Source organism: Azolla caroliniana, unplaced genomic scaffold (genome assembly GCF_043228905.1).
Source record: "Azolla caroliniana isolate FFs.n. ecotype wild unplaced genomic scaffold, voAzoCaro1.0.p SCAF_11, whole genome shotgun sequence".
NCBI classification, from domain to species: domain Eukaryota; kingdom Viridiplantae; phylum Streptophyta; class Polypodiopsida; order Salviniales; family Salviniaceae; genus Azolla; species Azolla caroliniana.
This window is the reverse complement of record NW_028230446.1, coordinates 18,109,057-18,126,797: the sequence shown is the minus strand read 5'-3', so window position 1 is coordinate 18,126,797 and position 17,741 is coordinate 18,109,057. Positions and strand designations below refer to the sequence as shown.

At 38.7% G+C, this 17,741-nt stretch overlaps 3 protein-coding genes across 3 annotated transcripts; 1 reads left to right on the top strand and 2 right to left on the bottom strand.

Moving 5' to 3' along the window:
• Positions 1-635: 635 nt before the first annotated feature.
• On the bottom strand, positions 636-5,108 carry LOC147858230 (Golgi transport complex protein-like protein). Its single transcript, XM_087327096.1, has 3 exons — positions 3,947-5,108; positions 2,123-2,596; positions 636-1,658 (listed from the first exon to the last, which is right to left on the bottom strand). The coding sequence occupies exons 1-3, from the start codon at positions 5,087-5,089 to the stop codon at positions 741-743; spliced, it is 2,535 nt and encodes an 844-aa protein (XP_087183222.1). The 5' UTR covers positions 5,090-5,108; the 3' UTR covers positions 636-740.
• Positions 5,109-7,171: 2,063 nt separating this feature from the next.
• LOC147858229 (ankyrin repeat protein SKIP35-like) lies at positions 7,172-10,124 on the bottom strand. Its single transcript, XM_087327304.1, has 3 exons — positions 9,555-10,124; positions 8,441-8,882; positions 7,172-8,277 (listed from the first exon to the last, which is right to left on the bottom strand). Exons 1-3 carry the CDS (start codon positions 10,076-10,078, stop codon positions 7,462-7,464), a joined length of 1,782 nt encoding a protein of 593 aa, XP_087183430.1. The 5' UTR covers positions 10,079-10,124; the 3' UTR covers positions 7,172-7,461.
• A 2,799-nt stretch (positions 10,125-12,923) lies between these two features.
• LOC147858228 (pentatricopeptide repeat-containing protein At1g06140, mitochondrial-like) lies at positions 12,924-14,908 on the top strand. The gene has a single exon (XM_087327886.1). The coding sequence runs from the start codon at positions 13,257-13,259 to the stop codon at positions 14,853-14,855; it is 1,599 nt and encodes a 532-aa protein (XP_087184012.1). The 5' UTR covers positions 12,924-13,256; the 3' UTR covers positions 14,856-14,908.
• Positions 14,909-17,741: the final 2,833 nt, after the last annotated feature.

Here is a 17,741-nt window from a genome sequence, read left to right as displayed (position 1 = left end):
GATGATCAAAAGCCTTTCTACTTTGCCCAATGTCCAAGGTTTTTCTTTACAATAACGAGGTGAATGAAAGGGAGACATGTAGGGTCCGAAACTTGAGAGGTGTCCAAAGTTATTTTTGTAGTAGAGAGTCATCAATTTGAATCTATTGATTTTGAAGTCCGTGATAAACATAACACAACAATTTGAAACGAAAATTCTAAATCATCTCATCAAAACCCAACCCACGTTGTTAACTTCTTTGATGATTGTTGATGTGAATGAATGTTGGTGAAAGTCTTATGTAGTGCCTTGGTAAAATACCTTGGTGTTTTCCGATTGTAATTGAAGTCAACCTTATCCTTGTGAAATTTGAAGATAATTGATAAGCCTCACTAGTTTCTTGCCGTGTGTTTGGTTTCTACTTCTAGATTACTCTAGATAAGATGGGTTAGACCATTCAGCTAAGTATTTGCATGATAGAAAGCCCAACTGTCTGTGTTCTTTAGTTACCCTTTCCTTTTAATCTTGAGACAAAACTAATTTATTTATTTACTTGTGGACATAAGTGGTCAAAATTGGTCAAATGCCACTTCTATTAACCGTAAGTCGCATACCAAAGGAAAACACTCAAAGATACAAAAATTACACGGCAAAACGAAATGATGTGAAATTCCATTTAGGCTCCTTTCTCTCTCTCGTGAATAAATAAACATTACATTAGGCCATAACGTAAAAAATTGTCTCCAAGCATGAAATTATGATCATGTTTGCTTGGACTCCTGCTTTATTACAGATGCTCCGAGTTTTAACATCAAAGGGTAGATTGGGCTGAACTCTTTATCTCCTCGTGCTTTAACTTTGGATGCATAATCATCAAGTGTTGACTTTATACCTTTCCAAACTTGTTCCTCAGGTTGAGAATCTAGCCATAAGGAGTACTGAATGGGTGTGAGTTTTTTCGATTTCATCGGTGACTCCAATTCAGATGGGGCTCTCGAATACAAATGATGGAGAATAACACTTGGGAGCAACTCTCTAAGGATTGGACTACTCCCGAGCACAGAAGTCTCCAAGAATATCAAGTGTTTGAATGCTCGTAGAGCTCGGAAAGGTGCGCCCAATTGCTCTATTGGAAAGACAATTTCTCCTACTGTTAGCTCTAGTTCGGCTATATCTTTTGTCATCTTTAGTTTCCCTGACTCTGACAATGGTCTTACAAGAGCTGCATGACGTACAAAAAACACAAGCACACGAGATGCCATCGTTCTAGCAAGGTGTGCACTGATGGAATCACCTTTAGACGAATTCGGAAGCAATTTTGAGAGAAATTCTACACGGTAATGAATAGTAGTCTTATGCAACTCTTCCATGTATTTTGAACATCCTTCAACAATACTTGCATCAGCAACCTCAGGGCTGAAGTTCTGATCATGGATCTGCAAAATGATATGCTCAATGTGTTCCCCCATTGCTTGAAATAAAGAGGTTACAGAATCCAATGCTACCCCGTATATTGCACCTAAAGATGCTGATAAAACCTCAGGGGCATGAGGGATACCAGAAATTAGTGCATTTATGCGTGAATGAACTTCTTGAAGCTGAAGACATAGAGCAAAATTCTTGATCTGCAAAGGAGTTGCAGGGTTGGTCACTTGGCGAGAATCGGGCCCTGTTGCAATCTGCAACAGAAGACGCACTAGTAAGGCAAACTAAACACCTTCCATACCGGGAAAAAATTGTATCGAAAAAAACAAGTTTTGAAAAAGTTCCATTTGTTTTCCAATTATTATATTTCCCAACTTTGTCTTAACTCTGATCCTCTAAAATTTATGACCAATATGAAAAATATAGATTTCACAAATTAGCACACTCCACACTCTGGTATTTGTTTCTCTATTTCAGTTCCCGCAATTTTCAGAAACCTCCCTAAATTACCATAAATATCTTGATTTTTAATGATGCTCAACTTCTCTAATATATGTAGAAAGATGTGGAGCTATTATATATATACCATAAACCAGTTATAATGCTTTATATTGTTTTTCATTTTATGAAACTAGTATTTTTGAAACAAAACCACAAAATGTTTCTTGGATCACAGATCTGAAATATATAATATAATTATTAGTACAGAAATATATACCTGATACTCGAATTTTTCACTAAGCAACTGAAGAACTTTTCCCACTTCATGTAGCACTGATAGAAGCAGTCGCCCATCTAATTTAACAGCTTCAACTTCTTCTTGAATGCGTGATATCAGTTTCGAAATCTGATCTTGTGAAGGAATGGTTGCACGCATTCCATATGGAAACATTGCATTAACAAGGTCCAACAATCGATTCAAACATTGTGCTAGATAAGCAGTCTGGAATGGTTCTAAAGCAGCTAGTAGATGCTCTTTATCTTGATCCTTAATTGCAGGTAGAACACCCTTCACATCAGTATCACGAACAAGTCTCTCTAGTAAATTGTTTATCATAGAAAGCAGCTTGGGATACCCTAGTACAAAAGTTTCTTTGACAAAGCTTGATGCTGTAAAACAGGATTTCATTTGACTGGTAAAGGTCTTGACCAGTGCTTCCCACACTCGATCAGTGAGCAGAGTATCACCTGTCTGCACATCAGATATTTAAGCATCCAAGATTAGTCTAAACTTGAATATGTAACACTGAAGGGTAGAGATATTAACCTACATAATAATGAACATAAGCTGAAAATTAGATCAGTGGGCTAAGACACAAAGAGCTAAGCAAAATTATCAAACAAGTCATGCTCAATGGTGTAACCAAGATAAAATCGTCAAAAGTAATATGTTATTACAGAATGCTGTGACCTTTACCAACTATTCATGAGAATTGAATCAAACGACGCAAAAGGTTTACGATCGATACACACACTTCTGTCAGTGACTCAACCACATGGCATCATACTGCTACGTGTATTTACCATATGCTACATCAGCCACTTGACAAAATACTATGCTACATCAGCCACTTTACCAAACATTATGTTAAGTCTATTTACTATATGCTACATTCACTTACAGTCTATTTTCCAGATGCTAGATACTTTACAACCAATCATAGATTTTAGTTTAAAATGTAGGTGACCACAATCAGGAGTAAACCAAATCAATATCAATCGATCCATACATACCTTAACAACATCAAAATAGTCTGGCTGTTCCAAATTAAGTGCATGTGGCTGGGCCACACACACACTCATTCACACATATATATGTATAGTTGGTAAGAAAAATATAACGCTGGCATAGTTTCATGTAATATCGTTTTTCCGGATAAAATGTGAAATGGTGAAACTGCATCTTTTAAATGCAAATTATTTTCCTTTTTAATAAGATAAGGCTAGGCACAATCTTATCAAACGGAATTCCCCAATTTTGATCATATAAAGCGTCAGATTCTAAAAGAGAACCACCATTATTAAGTACATTACCATGCTTCTTTCCTAAAATTCTAACATATATGTTGGCATAGCTTCAACTCCAAAGGAGAGCTTAATTGAAAACATAAGCTATAGAATGTATGCCTACACAACAAAGCCACAAACATGTTTGAACAAGAGATTCATCCAAAACGTTACAGTTGTGTTAATCCAAACAATGTATGTCTAGAATTATACTATAGTTTAGGAATAACGCAAAACATCCCAACAAGGGCTTGATAAGGTCACGTTCAGCCAAACAATGTTAATAGAACACACTAGGGGGTCATGTGCATCCAAAACAATGTACATTGAGACACACATCATAGTCGAATTAAAACCAAGCATTATCAAACAAGACATTAATTGAAAATATTTTGGTCATGTGAAGGGGGACATTGTATGAAGCACACTATGGTTTGATGAAAATGCCAAAAGATGCTCAACAAGGGTTTAATAGAAACAAGTCACCATAAAGAAAGTGCATTCCCAACATTATTTCAAGAAAAAAGGGCCTTGCCTGCATAACTTCTTCAAGAAAGACAGTGTGCGAGATAGGGTCTCTTTTCTTAGATAAAACCCGTTGGAGATGCCAAACTGCAAGCATAACTGCATGCAACTGATCCAAGCACGGGTTTAATCTTTGCCAAAGATTCTCTCGTGCTTTTGAACTACCACCAAGCTGAGGTGTCCCACTCCTTTGAACACCTCCTGGCCCTAGAGACCCTGATGCACTAGCAGATATTGCCTTCAAGTCAAATGCAGTACTTATACTCTTGACAGCCATAGATTTATACTTCCCGACCATCCCTTCAACAGTTGGCTTTAACTCTCCCATATTATAATATACCTGTAATCCACTTCCAACCTCCGCTTGGTTAAGAGCTTCCATACCTTTTTCCAATACTTTCATTGCTTCAGTTCGGATCTTGTTTCCACTCTCAAGGAACCATGGTATCTCTGAATCTATCACTTCTACACCATTCAAATCTGCCTCTTTTCTCAAGGTTTCGACTTCATTGAATAACTGTGCACATTTAGCAAGATCGGAGCGGGAGGCATCGGTTTCCATAGCTTCTTTGAGCTTCTTGATTTGCCGAAGAGCTCGGATAACAGATCTAAGTAGCTCTATAGTCTCATGAAGAGATGCAAGTTGTCGGGTTTTAGTCTTGATGTCGTGATAAGGTTCGGCGATCTCTGACCTTATTCTTCTAACACAAGACAGGAGGCTCTGTGCCCCCCCTTTCATGAGAGAAACAGAGCCCTCTGTTTCTTTAAGACTTGTGAGGAGATGGAGGAGATCATCGTGCCGGAGGTTGATCTCGTTTCTAAGTTGTCGATCCATGAGTCGTATTCCTTCTTCGAGCTTCTCGGAGCAAGAAGAAGCGGATCCACTGCGCAGTGCATCGCTAACAAATCTAGTCACATCGAATTCTTCTTCGAGGAATTTAGAGAATACCTTGTCACGGGAGAATTCGTCGAAGGAGGTATCAGGGGAGGCGTCGAGGAGGTCGCCAGGGATGGCGGCGTTGGAAGAGGAGGTGAGGGTCTTTGAGCTTTGGAGGCGATTCAATGGAGAGGAAGGGGTGGTGACAGATGCAGGCCTCCTGGCCATGGAGCCGGAGCGCAGCTGCATCGTTGTTGTTGTTGTTGTTGCGGACATGGAAGCAGCAGAAGAAGCAAAGAGCAGGGGGAGAGGAGGGAGGGAGCCTCTACATTCTCTACAGTGTATGTAATGTATGTATGTATGTATGTAAGTAATGTATGTATGCATGCATGTATGTAATGATGTATGTAATGATGTATGTACACTATGTATGTATGTATCTATGCATGTATGTAATGATGTATGTATGTATATGTATGTACAGTCTGTATGTATGTATGTTATGTATGCTATGTATGTATGTATGTATGTATGTATGTATGTGCACTATGTATGTATGTATGTAATGAATTTGTTGGGTGCCCGGAATTGAACCACTCCATCGCCTACCCTGCCTTGCTCTGTTCCCTCCTTCACTTCCTCCAACCATCTCTCTGTTCACATTGAACACTCGTCCCCCTAGGACACTCCCTCAACACACTTGTCATTGTTCCCTTTGGATCTTCTCATTTCACACTTGCAAATCAGCCCCGTTCATTTTGTTCGCCTCATCACCTTCGGGTTATGGGCTCAAGCTCCATCAGTACATAGACATATGCGTTCCAATGATTTGCCTAGAGATTGGCCCAAACTATGGAGTTTCGGTGAGGGATGCTCCATATAAGGCTTTTGTTGATGGTAGTTGCTTTGAGCAAGAGGTTCACAATGCAATCCAATCTATATTGTTCACTTTGCCTCATGGTTATCACAAATTCATTCATGATGGCAATCAAATCGTTGCAGTGAAACTTTTGTTAATGGTGGTCGCTTCAAGCAAGAGGTTCACAACGCAATCCAATCTATATCATTAATTTTGCCTCATGATTACCATAATTTCATTCACAATTGATGCAAGGTTGTGTACTTTGGGTAGGTTACCTTCAAAGGAAATTAAGGTAGTACAAGTAAGGGGCGTTGCACAGTTTGAAAAACTAACCCTAACCAAAAGCATGGTGATCATATGTTAAGGAACAATTCACTCTCCTTATGGGTTGTGAGGAGTCGTCATATCATCGGCATATGAACACACAAATATCGTCAAATCATCATATCAAAGTTGCTCCCATATTACCAATTTGATATTGCTCTAGCATATCAGTGCCCAAGGTTTGTGCTTGATAAAGAGTTTTCCAATAATGATACACTATTATGACTGTTGTAAGATGGTAGATGTTTTAGAATGGACCTCTCTGCTTTAGGGTAGGATGCAATATTCGTGTCGTTTTTGCGATTGTGAGTATACAAGAAATCAAGGGACTTGGTTTTATTCCATAAAGCTAAGTACTTACACAATGACACATGACACATGACAACTCAAATGTTTGAAAAATGACAAATACAATTGTTTATGGACAAGGAAGAAGGTAGTTTTTCACATATCAATATGATATGCATGACATTCTGTTTTTGTGCAAATGCAACTCCCATGCATGTTGTTACAACTTATGTACATTTTCAAAGATGCCAATGGTTTCATATGAAATTTCGACAACTTATGAAAAGTTGTGGTGTCTATAATTCTACCTCCAAAAACTAAACTGGTATTAGGAAAAAAAAACATTTCCAACAAAAAACACACCCATCCCAAAATCAAAATAAATTGTTGAACATCAGTGAAGGTTTATTCATTAGTTTTCATTAGAAAACTACAAGATAACACAAATTGTTGTATTTTTAGGTCATGGCATTGATTGTACGATTCCGTCCTACACTTCTCATAATTTAATTAGATTAGATAGATACTAATAACATTGGTCAATGCTCGGGCTTGAGCTATAAACATTTGAGTTCATGAGTAAAAATGTTAATAACTTGCAATTTGACAAGATAATCAACAATGGCACATCATTATCTTCATGAATAAATATGAATGATTCTAGAAAAATGATTGAATCGATTCTTTTCATTCAACTTTATACTTGTCCTTTTTAAATTAAAATCTCCCATTCAACTTTCGATTCTAAAGTAATCATGTAATTTTACAAGCTAAAAAGCAATGCAGATAAATGCAAAATTATATATAATTCATTACATTCTTCATATTATGTAAAACAAAATGGGTAAGTAAGAACCACAAATGTAGGCTAAATAGGGAGCCTATGAAGGAGTATGCAATAGAAATTTGGGCATGGTACATATTGTACAAGTATTGGTACAATCTTACAACATATAAAGGCAACTACTTTGTCTTATATCCACAAAAATCTTTGCCATCTTTTGGTTTGTTCACGAGGATGGGAATGCCATATAGATGCTATGCTACCTATTTTCTTGTGGAAAACACAACGTCCAAAAGTCGATCCTTCCATTTTTCTTATTCTTTTAAAATATATGATGAGATAATACAGAATGACAAAGAATACATACGAAGTTTAAAACCAACAAAGGAACTATACCTTACGTCCAGCCAAGAAGAGGAAGTCTGGTAATTGCAATTCCAATATCCGAAGAAGGCTCGCCTTGTCATACCTTAACAAACTCTCTTCATTGACACTATTTTGCAACTGAAGGGCAGCTTCTACAAGTTGCCCTCTCTTGCTTTGTGGCAAAAGCAAACCGATCGATGATGCACACTCTTTGTAAAGGGGAAGATAGCACACATTGAGTTGCAAAGCCGGAGGCAAATCTTGTAGGCATAGGTGGGAGCATCCCCTCTTAATCACCCTCATCATGTTAACATAGTGGTCACGTGCATGACCCCGACCCCGTTCAAAAGCCTCTCGTGACCAATGCTCTTTCAAAAAGTCTTTCAATTCACACCCAAACCCTTCGTCTTCGCTTCTCGTGATCTTTTCAGCAAGTCGGTAGGTTGCTTCGGCATTATCAAGGAAATTCCAAGAAAGAAGATAATCTATACCATGGAACGAGCCCCCACTTCTGTCACTCGCGGCCTTCATGATCTCCATGCTAAGAGCATGGAGGACATGTCTAGGCACATGTTTTAATAAGTAAGCTAAGACATCTATCTTGCTACTAGAAGCTGCGGCAGTGAGGGCAAGGCAAAGCTCCATGTCTTTAGAGCCGCGCTCGACAAACCAACGTACCACTTGCATACACCCTCTCTCGGCAGCTCGCATAAGGGGCCCTAGGAAGGAGTCGGTATTACCATAAACCACTATACATTCCATGGTACTAGTCTTGCAATAATATGATGCAAAGCTTAAGGCCAAATCCACATCCAAATCTATGTCTCTTTGTCTCGCTATCTGCACGATAAATATAAGAGAGAATCACATCATATGGGGCAGTAGTGATCTCTCCAATCACCAACAGGGTTTTTCATCTCCAGGAAGAAGACCAATATAGTGGGATAAATGGATATAAAAGTTCCATGTCCATGCAAAAGTTTGTTGGTCACAACTTATATACCTGCATCAGAATCCGCACGAGCTCCGTGCTACCGAAACGAGCTGCCTCTAGGAAACACTGGTCCACATTATCAGCTCCCCCTTCAACCAAAAGGCTTAACAAGCCTTGCACTGAGCTTGCTGAGATGCCCATCGCCCACCCCGGATCAATCGCACCCGAGAAAAGAGTTAAAGGAAAACATGCCGCATCGAAAGCCTCTGCATAATCCTTGCCCGAAAGATTCCCTCCTGCGAGGTTCAAGAACCTTTTGAATGCAATAAGTTGCATCCTTGATTCTGCTATTGAGCTTTGAGTTATTTGCCCCAAGTCTTTGTTTTTACCCCACCTTCGAGAGTGTGAGCCGATACATTTCAGAGCCCACTCCGTGAACTTTTGCACTTTAATAGATGCTTCAGCTTTCATGAGTTCATCCCCATTACATTCCTTCAATCTCTCTCTCAGCCTGCACTACGGGGTTGATCATCGTACGAGGGAGTAAAAATCATAAGAATGTAACTCTCCCCATGAGCTCTCTTTATGTATATGATTGGAGATCAATTGATGCTCGTCGATGATTATCCTCACTACCCAATTTAGAGAGAATTTCAGAAAGGAATATCGTCCAAGGAGACAAGACATGTGCGAATTTTCATATATACATCATGAAATATTATTATTTCATGAATCTTAAAAAACAAAAATATTGATGGTCCACGAAAGTGGGAAGGCCATTATCAGAAATCAAGAGTTTGAAAAGGGATATCATGGAGACACATTGAACTACATTTAAGGGTTATTGTTCTAACTTCTTGCCATTGAACATACAAGGTTGATGTCACCAGTTTAGTAGAAGAAATGACTAGAAACTGAATAAACCAGTATAATACATTTATTTCCTGATGGATGGATGGATGGATGGATGGATGTAGGCCCTTTTGAACCAGTTTAGTAAAAGAAATGACTAGAAACTGAATAAACCAGTATACATTCATTTCCTGATGGATAGATATAGGCCCTTTTGAATCACTGACCCCTCTCCCCAAAAAAATACATCCACATAATCCAAATATACATACATACATACATACATGTATGTATGAATGAATGAACAATTTAAACCTGTTTTTCTTTTTACCTCTGCCCCATGATTGTGACGGTATCAGCGAGGCTCATGGACCGGCTCCGGCATGCCGAGACACAAGAGGCGAGGAATGAGGTGCGCAATGCAGCCCTCGAGAAGTCATCGGCACCGAACCGGACAAGCTTTTCCATCAACTGGGTGGCAGAGGAGATGTCATGATCAGTGGTTAGGAACCACACAGAGTCCAGGACAATGCAGAGCCCATCGTTCAGCCGTTGCCGATCGGCCAGTGGTATGAGGCTGTCGGCCACGCCCCATTGGTGTGCGCTCACGGCTTGTTGGAATGTCTTCCCTAGCTCCGCCTTGTTGTCGACCACCGTACCTAATGATGAAGAGGAAGGAAGAGCATTAAGGGAAGAAGCAGAAACAGGGGAAGTGTGTTCTGCACCAATGTCAAGGTCTCCATGGATGGGTCTACGGCTAGTACTACTGCTGTCTGTATTAGTTATAAGGCTGAGGCTACTAGGGTGCTGCCCCGAATTAGGGTTAATTCTGATACTGGGGTCCCCCTCCAGCATTCCCAAAGACCCTAGAAATCCCTTCTCTCTGTGTGTAGAGAGAGAGAGAGAGAGAGAGAGAGAGCAAGAGAGGAGAGGCACAGAGAGAGAGAGACAGAGACACAGAGAGAAACAGAGGGTAGGGAGATGTGATGTGACGGTTGGACGTTTCATAGGTGTGTGAACATTCAACGGTTGGGCTCAAACCTACATTATACACTAGGAACTCATAGAGCAACAATACTTCATAGATAGAGATATCTCTTTCTACCCCGTCCACACGAGACCAGTTATGATCTATGAGACGGGGGGGGGGGGGGGGGGTGGGGGGGGGGGGGGCTCGCCCTTGACGAGGATTGAACTCGGGTTCCCTCAAATTTTATGTGTATGTATGAGAGAAAGAGATGAGAGTTGTCTCCTCCACGGCTCCCATAAAACGAAGCCTAGAAGGAAACACCTCCTTGTGATGGTTTCAGCCGATTGTCTTGGGGACTTCCTGAGTCAACCAACTTTGTTGGGGAATACCTGATTGAGATGCGTGGATCAATAGTATGCTTGGTGACCATGATGTCATTGTAGTATTGAGCAAGCATTTTGGGAATGCCCCGTTGAAATGGTTGTGTCAATTGTCTATTTGGAGATGGTGGGGTTGCCTAATATACCTTATAATGTATGTCCATTATAATCATGAGAAATGGAGAGAGGGGCTTGAAAAAGTGATTCCGATTGGACTTTTTCTACACTTCTGTTTGGACATTTGCCATATGTCCTCATCCTCAAGACCTAAGCAAATAGCCATATGAAAGGTATTGCCAAAAAAACCCAAGTAATCCTTAATATGTCATTATATATAGAAGGCCGATCAAAGTTAGGGTTTCACATCTCCCTTGTGAACATTACTTGGCATTGGGCCCACTATATATCCATGGAACCTCGGTATTAATGAACATGTCAAGCGCCAAAATGAACATTTGTCAGGTTAATTGTATGAGCTCTTGTGTCTAGTTTGCCTTAATGTTGACATTCGACATCCCTAATTAAACTACCCAAGATCTTCTTACATGATGGAAGAGGAAACCACTTCGAAATGACAGTTCCTTGGTAGGTAGTAATAGTTTGTGTGACTTCTTACTATGATCCAAGACCATGGTTGTGATTTGATCGAGGGTGATAGTTGAACACTAAACTTCAAACATCAGGTTTCAAGCTTAAGTTTTCGGGCAAAGGAATGAATTTGGATCCCATAATTAAGAGCCTATTTCTCCACATTTCAAATATTTGTTGCAAATGGATGTTGTTATTGCATTTATAAAACATGAACTTTACATGCATGAATCATCAATCTAGGGACAACCCTTTGTTAGATTACAATGAATCTCTTGCAAAGCATACCTTTTAAGATTGATTAGAAGACTAATGAGTCTAGATTACATTTCTATAGTAGAATTAAATGTGCCATTCATCCAAATGTACATGTTAGTCATATGCAAATTGTGCATTGCTTTAGAAGTTCCTCCCCAAACTCACCCCTTCAATGATGGAGTCCCCTCTCTCCACTAGGAGTATTTGGCAAGGCTAAGCTAAAATTCACTCTTAGAATGTCAAGGACATAGATAGGTACGAGTGTCAAAGCATTCCTAAGCTTGTTGACACTTCGAGTGGTACTAACTTAAATAAGCTTATTTGAAACACTCCTACACTCACTAATAATCGAGACAGTGTAATCTTACTTAAACTGCAACTTAATCACACGTTGGACAAAGTTAATTGATCAGAAAACACAAGTGGGCAAGGAACACAATTGATTATCAACAACCTGGCCTGATTCAGAAAAGAGTTCCAACTTCGGCAATTAGTCGGGAGTGATTTTAGGTGCAAAGTCCAGCTTCAAGTCAAGCGCCCAGGGTTTAGGGCAATGTAAGTCTGGGGAATGCGAGGGGCATAACGCGGCGAGACAAGGGTTTTGCGGGGGCATTCGGGGGAATAAAGAAAAAGCAAAGTCCGAGAGAAGGGGTTCTGTTTATTTTATCTCCCTAATTCAGAACCAAAATTGGCCAAAAGGGGGTAAGCTCTCTAATTTTGGCCAAAACCCACAACAAGGTTACATTTGTAGTTTTTGTCTTAATTTTTTAAAAAGGTTTTCCTCTCCCTGTTCTTTTCCTTCATTGTTGCTTGCTGAAGCAGCAGCCATGGAAGCTCCGCCGCCATCATCATCCCGCTCCCTCACGACCTGCTTCAATAGGTATGTGTACCAGAAGTCCCCGTGCGCATGTATTGTGGCTATATATGTTGATTGAAAGTAAATTCTTTACAATGGGGATAGAACTAGCCAGTGGCAGTAACTTCTTTCTGCAACAGTCAAAGGAGCTTCCTTCTGGAAAAGAAAAATATCAGTTTTATTTATTACATTTCGTGCTTGGCGCATGGTACACAGTTTGCGATCCTCTTCATTGAATGACATTTCGACCAGATTGCAGGGATTTCTAAAGGTGGTATTTTGGTGAACATTGGAAGCACGGCTGAGGCGTGCTGTGGAGAAGCTGGCTAATCAAAATGAGAGACGGAATGCTTAGTAATATATGTGGCATAGACTCTATTGATAAAGGTCATTGGTGGTAATTCCTTGATTGATGTGGATGTTAAATGTGGCTGGATTGCTGAAGCTACATGACTGTTGAGTTTTCTACTTAAATATGTTGCAATATTCATTGTAATAGTGGACTGTTTTGTATATTGACTTCTTTAATACCAATGGAGGATATTTTTCTGAAAGAAGAAGAAGAAGAAGATGTAGTGGATCTGGGAAGTTTTTCTGCTGGAATGAGAAAGAGAAAGATAAATTCTGTATATGTTACACGATCAAAATATTTTGGAATTTTGAAAACAAGAAAAGAAATGAAAAGAAAAAAGATAGAGATTCTCATTGAATGAACTTAAGGATGACATATTTGCTAGTCAAGAGTGTCTCTCACAATGTCACGTGCCCAATGACATGGTACATATGCTAGTTCTCCTTAGGTCTTAATCTTAATATGATTAAGATAATGCGTAGGAGAAAATTGTTCATGTGCCTTGCTTCATTACAATGGTAAGATGCAGCATACTGACCAAAAGAACATTAGTTCAGTTCTTTGTATTTTGGCTTGGGTTTTGCTTTCTTTAAGAGAGGAAAGGGTGGATATATGTTTCAGGAGGAGGAATGCGGCCCCTTCCTTCAGTGGAACACCTTGTATGTATAGCTAGTCTGTGCACAAAAGGGAAACCTTTACGTCATGTTGGACACATGCATACACATATCCAGAAATATGGTCTTAATATGCATAAATCACTAGAATATCACCTCATATCCATGCTTATGCATGTTGGACAAATCCAGATTGCTCAGCAAGCCTTTGAAGAATTAGAATTTAGGATTCCATCCTCATGGGATGCTCTTCTGAATAAGTTCATAAAATATGGGGAGCCACAACATGCATTCAGTATATATCAGGCAATGGTCAAGAAATGTTATGACCCTAGTGCATTTACTTTTGTTGCCTTGTTAAAGGCTTGTGCTAAGTTGAAAGATATGACGAAAGGCTCTGAAATTCATGCCCACATTTCTAAACTGGGATGGTTAAAAACAAACCGTTTCGTGTGGAACTCAGTTGTAGACATGTATGCCAAATGTGGTTCAGTATCAAGGGCCCGGGAACTGTTTGAAAAGCTTCATGTTCGCGATGTAGTCTCATGGAATGCATTGATTGCTGGATATGTACAACATGAGCATGGTGAAGAGGCACTCAATTGTTTTAACAAAATGAAGCGAGAAGGTGTCGCACCTGATGCAATCACATTTGCATGCAGCTTAAAAGCCTGTGGTTGTATTAAGGCCGCAAATCTAGGAAGAGAAATTCATTCTGAGGTTGCAAGAAGAGGTCTATTAGAAGGAGATGTTGTTCTAGGTAGTACACTTGTTGATATGTATATAAAATGTGGACTCCTAGAGAATGCTAAGGAAGTATTTATTAACCTCCCGGTTCGAGATGTCATCACATGGACGGCACTCATTTCAGGATATGCACAACATGAGTGTGGTGAAGAGGCACTCAATTGTTTCAAGGAGATGCAAAATAGTGGATTTTCTCCAAATGCAATGACACTTGCTAGTAGCTTGAAAGCTTGTGGTAGTGTTGGAGCAGCTGAGAAGGGGAAAGAATTGCATTTAGAAATTTTGAGGAAGGGTTTATTGAAAAGGGATCTTATCCTCGGGACTGCTTTAGTTGATATGTATGCCAAATGTGGTATGCTGAGAAGAGCACAAGACGTGTTTAATAACCTTCCCTATAGAGATATAGTTCTCTGGAATTCGCTAATATCAGGATATGCACAAGTCGGTGAGATTGAAAGTGTTCTTGGCACTTTTGAAGAGATGAGAGTGGAAGGACGGAAGCCAGATCAAGTCACATTTGTAAGTGTTTTTAATGCTTGCAGTCATGCAGGTTTTGTGGATAGTGGTCAGGCATATTTTATAGCCATGAGTAAGGACTATGGGATCGCTCCAATACCTGAGCACCACATGTGCATGGTCGATCTATTTGGCCGTGCTGGTCAATTAGAAAGAGCAGTTGGAATAGTGAATATAGCACCATGTCATCCTAATGTTATGTTGTGGCGGACTGTGTTGGGTGCCTGTAGGAAATGGGGTGATGTGGATCTTGGAAGAAAAGCCTTTGAACAGGCTGTCTGGTTAGGCGAAAAAGAAGCTGCAACTTACATATGTGCATATAACATCTATGCTGATGCTTCAATAGAGTGAGAGACAAGGAAAGTTTAGTGTCAGCGGAATGATTCATGTGGATTATAGAAATTTAACAAATTTAAGGAAAAGCAAGCATTGATTGGGTGATTTGTATATAGAAAATTAACAATTTAAGCAAAGTTGAACATTGGTTGAGTGATTTGTACTACTCAGTGTTGCCTTTTGACGGCTAACATTGCCTGTCATGAGAACGGTATTCCAAAAAATTTGCCCGTCAAATGACGGTTTGTCAAAAAACTTGCCCTTCAAAAAGTAAATACGGTACTACTTATAGAACTTGAAAATTTTGTAAGGAAGATAAGAATCAGTTGAATGCTTCATGCTATATGTACATATGTGGTCTGTCCAATCGTAAAGTCATCCCTTAAAGTGGCCCTATACAAATTTTCGTTTAAAAACGTTATAAATGGGTGGATAGCTGAGAGGGCTAAGATATTTTCGAAGAGTTGATGCTTGGCAGCATGACAGAGTCGCCTTATTCAAACAGACCCCTCTTTTGGAGATAGAAAAGAGTGATATTATAGAGCAAAAATCTGCAGGGTCACAGCAGATTTAATGACTATGCTGGTGTGCTCAACAAAGAATAGTTTGGAAGCTCAATATAGGGTTTAGATAGGTTGAAACTTTTAGTTCTGTTTCAGGGTTTGGACTATATCATATAAATTTTAGCAAATGATGTGGACCTTATGGTATTCCTTTTCCATCTATACCTTATGCTGTTTGAAGCTTGGTGTCTAAACCACCACAAAATAAATTGGAATCGTTTCAACCTGAGAACATGTGAATATTCTTATGCATCAAAATTGCATAATGAAAAACTGACGCTCAAGTTTCTAAATTAGATCATTCGGAGCCACTACAATAAATCAAACCTGTATCGATCAATTGTTTTTCTTGGGTGTCATTGTATTCTTGCTTAGACGAACATGTTGCACTAGGCATGTTTTCTTTGATGCAATGCCCCTAATAATGTTCATAGAATTATTTTGCTTCCCTCTTTTTAGTGCGCATTTCACTTTCCTCAAGAAGAGCAATCTTAACAAAGGGACGGACGTGCACGAGACATGTACCAAGTGCTCACTTTATGACTTCAACACATTTGGAGATATGTATACCATAGTGGAAAGTCATGCATGCCATTTCTCTTCATGATTATCATTTCCTATTTCACAACTCATTATCTATGCCAAAAAACTTCTTCATACTTCTTTACAATATTAACTGTCCACCTTACCACTATTAATATTTCCATTCGAATGAACTGGGGTGTTCTTTATGCCATCCAATAACCCTACACTGCAAGTGCTAAACGTTATGGCAATGGCAATAATGTCATAAGTTTCTTTACCTGAATATTGAAAAATGGGATGATCATTTTAATGTGAAAGTTAAAAGTAGAAGAACAAACTATTGTAAATATATATATATATATATATATATATATAAGAACATTTTGGAGCTAAGGAAATCATAGCGAAGAAGTATGTATAATAAACAATAAATGGGATCCTGATGAAGAAAAAAGTGATCATATCCCTCTCCCTAACGGAAGTCTTTGTAGACAGAATGGCTCATTTTTCTGTGATTCCTGGTAATACACGATTGGTTGGTAAGTCTTTCCCAGAAACACAATTTCTTGATCGTGAAGAGACGTTTCATTAAATAGTGCAAAAATGTCTACTTTTTTTAGATCTGTGCTCAGGTTTGTTGGCGGTCAAATTTTTGTTTTCAAATTGCCTTTTAAAAGAAAGATATGAACACATGGAACAACCATGATAATCGTTGTGGTTTTGACAAAAAAAACAGGGAGTTTAAGAGTGATGTATTAGGTGTGATTAAAACATAATTATTTATTCCATTTGTCTTTTATAAAAGGGTAAGAACGATTACTTCCTTCCGTGAGAATGATTATGTTCTTTCAAATGATGTTTTTCCGAATATCACATTGCGTGATTATTGAAAGTTATCAAAAGATTTATATGGTTGGTAATTTGATTTAGTTACAGAACAACATTAGGTTGGGTCGGGATCTAGCTTCTACTTCCTTTGCAAGTTTAGGACACCTTTGAGGGTCCTCATTTACCATGGATCCTAAGTAGCATATATGTACACCAATTGCTGTTTGGACTCTAAATTTTGTATAGTATTTATTTTCAGTATGCAAAACGTCTTTCATTATAACAGATTGGCATATGGAGCTCAAACTCTGAGAGGACACCTTCCTTCTTTATTTTTCTTACATGAAGATGCCATTCGATGATATACTTTAATAACTGTTGATTGGCGCATTTTACATCGAATGGCTAACAAAAGGAGATAGAGCAAAAGCCTGAATTAAAAATTCTTTTTTTGCCAACAAAAGACAAATATCTCTACTGAATTTGAGACTCCTTTAATCTATTTAATAAACGAGCATAAAATAAATTGCCACCATAATGCAACATCTAAAAGACTTTTTCCTGCCAAATTTCCTGCTATGTAGACAATAAATAACCATGAAAACTTAGAATACCATAGGTATAAGGTTCTGTTCAAGACTCATTGTCGATTTTATTGATTCAACATATCGAATGATTTCTTAAATCAACATTAGTATACCATATATATCAATCATCACCATTTTGTTAAGGTTTTATAGGCGAGTAGTTGAGATAATTGCAGAATTCTTAGAACGAAAAATCTGTGAAACTCGAACACATAAAATGTTTTTAAAAACGCATGTAAACCAACACAAACTTCTGTCCGCTGTGTTTTTTTCATTTTATTGTATTTTTTTTTTCGGCGAAACTCTAAATTTCTTTTATTTTATAACTCTGTGTCCATTCCAATCCAATAATTATGCGCAAGATTTGGAAAATCTAAGTTGCTCAAACGAAAATGGAT

Excerpts from the sequence above, each read along its gene's own strand:
- LOC147858229 (XM_087327304.1), bottom strand. The coding sequence starts at position 10,078 with ATGCTGGAGGGGGACCCCAGTATCAGAATTAACCCTAATTCGGGGCAG. Across the intron at positions 8,883-9,554 it reads GTCACAATCATGGGGCAGAG|GCTGAGAGAGAGATTGAAGG; the intron begins GTAAAAAGAAAA and ends CCCGTAGTGCAG. Across the intron at positions 8,278-8,440 it reads TCGTGCGGATTCTGATGCAG|ATAGCGAGACAAAGAGACAT; the intron begins GTATATAAGTTG and ends TTTATCGTGCAG.
- LOC147858228 (XM_087327886.1), top strand. The coding sequence starts at position 13,257 with ATGCGGCCCCTTCCTTCAGTGGAACACCTTGTATGTATAGCTAGTCTG.
- LOC147858230 (XM_087327096.1), bottom strand. The coding sequence starts at position 5,089 with ATGTCCGCAACAACAACAACAACAACGATGCAGCTGCGCTCCGGCTCC. Across the intron at positions 2,597-3,946 it reads TTCTTGAAGAAGTTATGCAG|ACAGGTGATACTCTGCTCAC; the intron begins GCAAGGCCCTTT and ends TCTGATGTGCAG. Across the intron at positions 1,659-2,122 it reads GTGAAAAATTCGAGTATCAG|ATTGCAACAGGGCCCGATTC; the intron begins GTATATATTTCT and ends CTTCTGTTGCAG.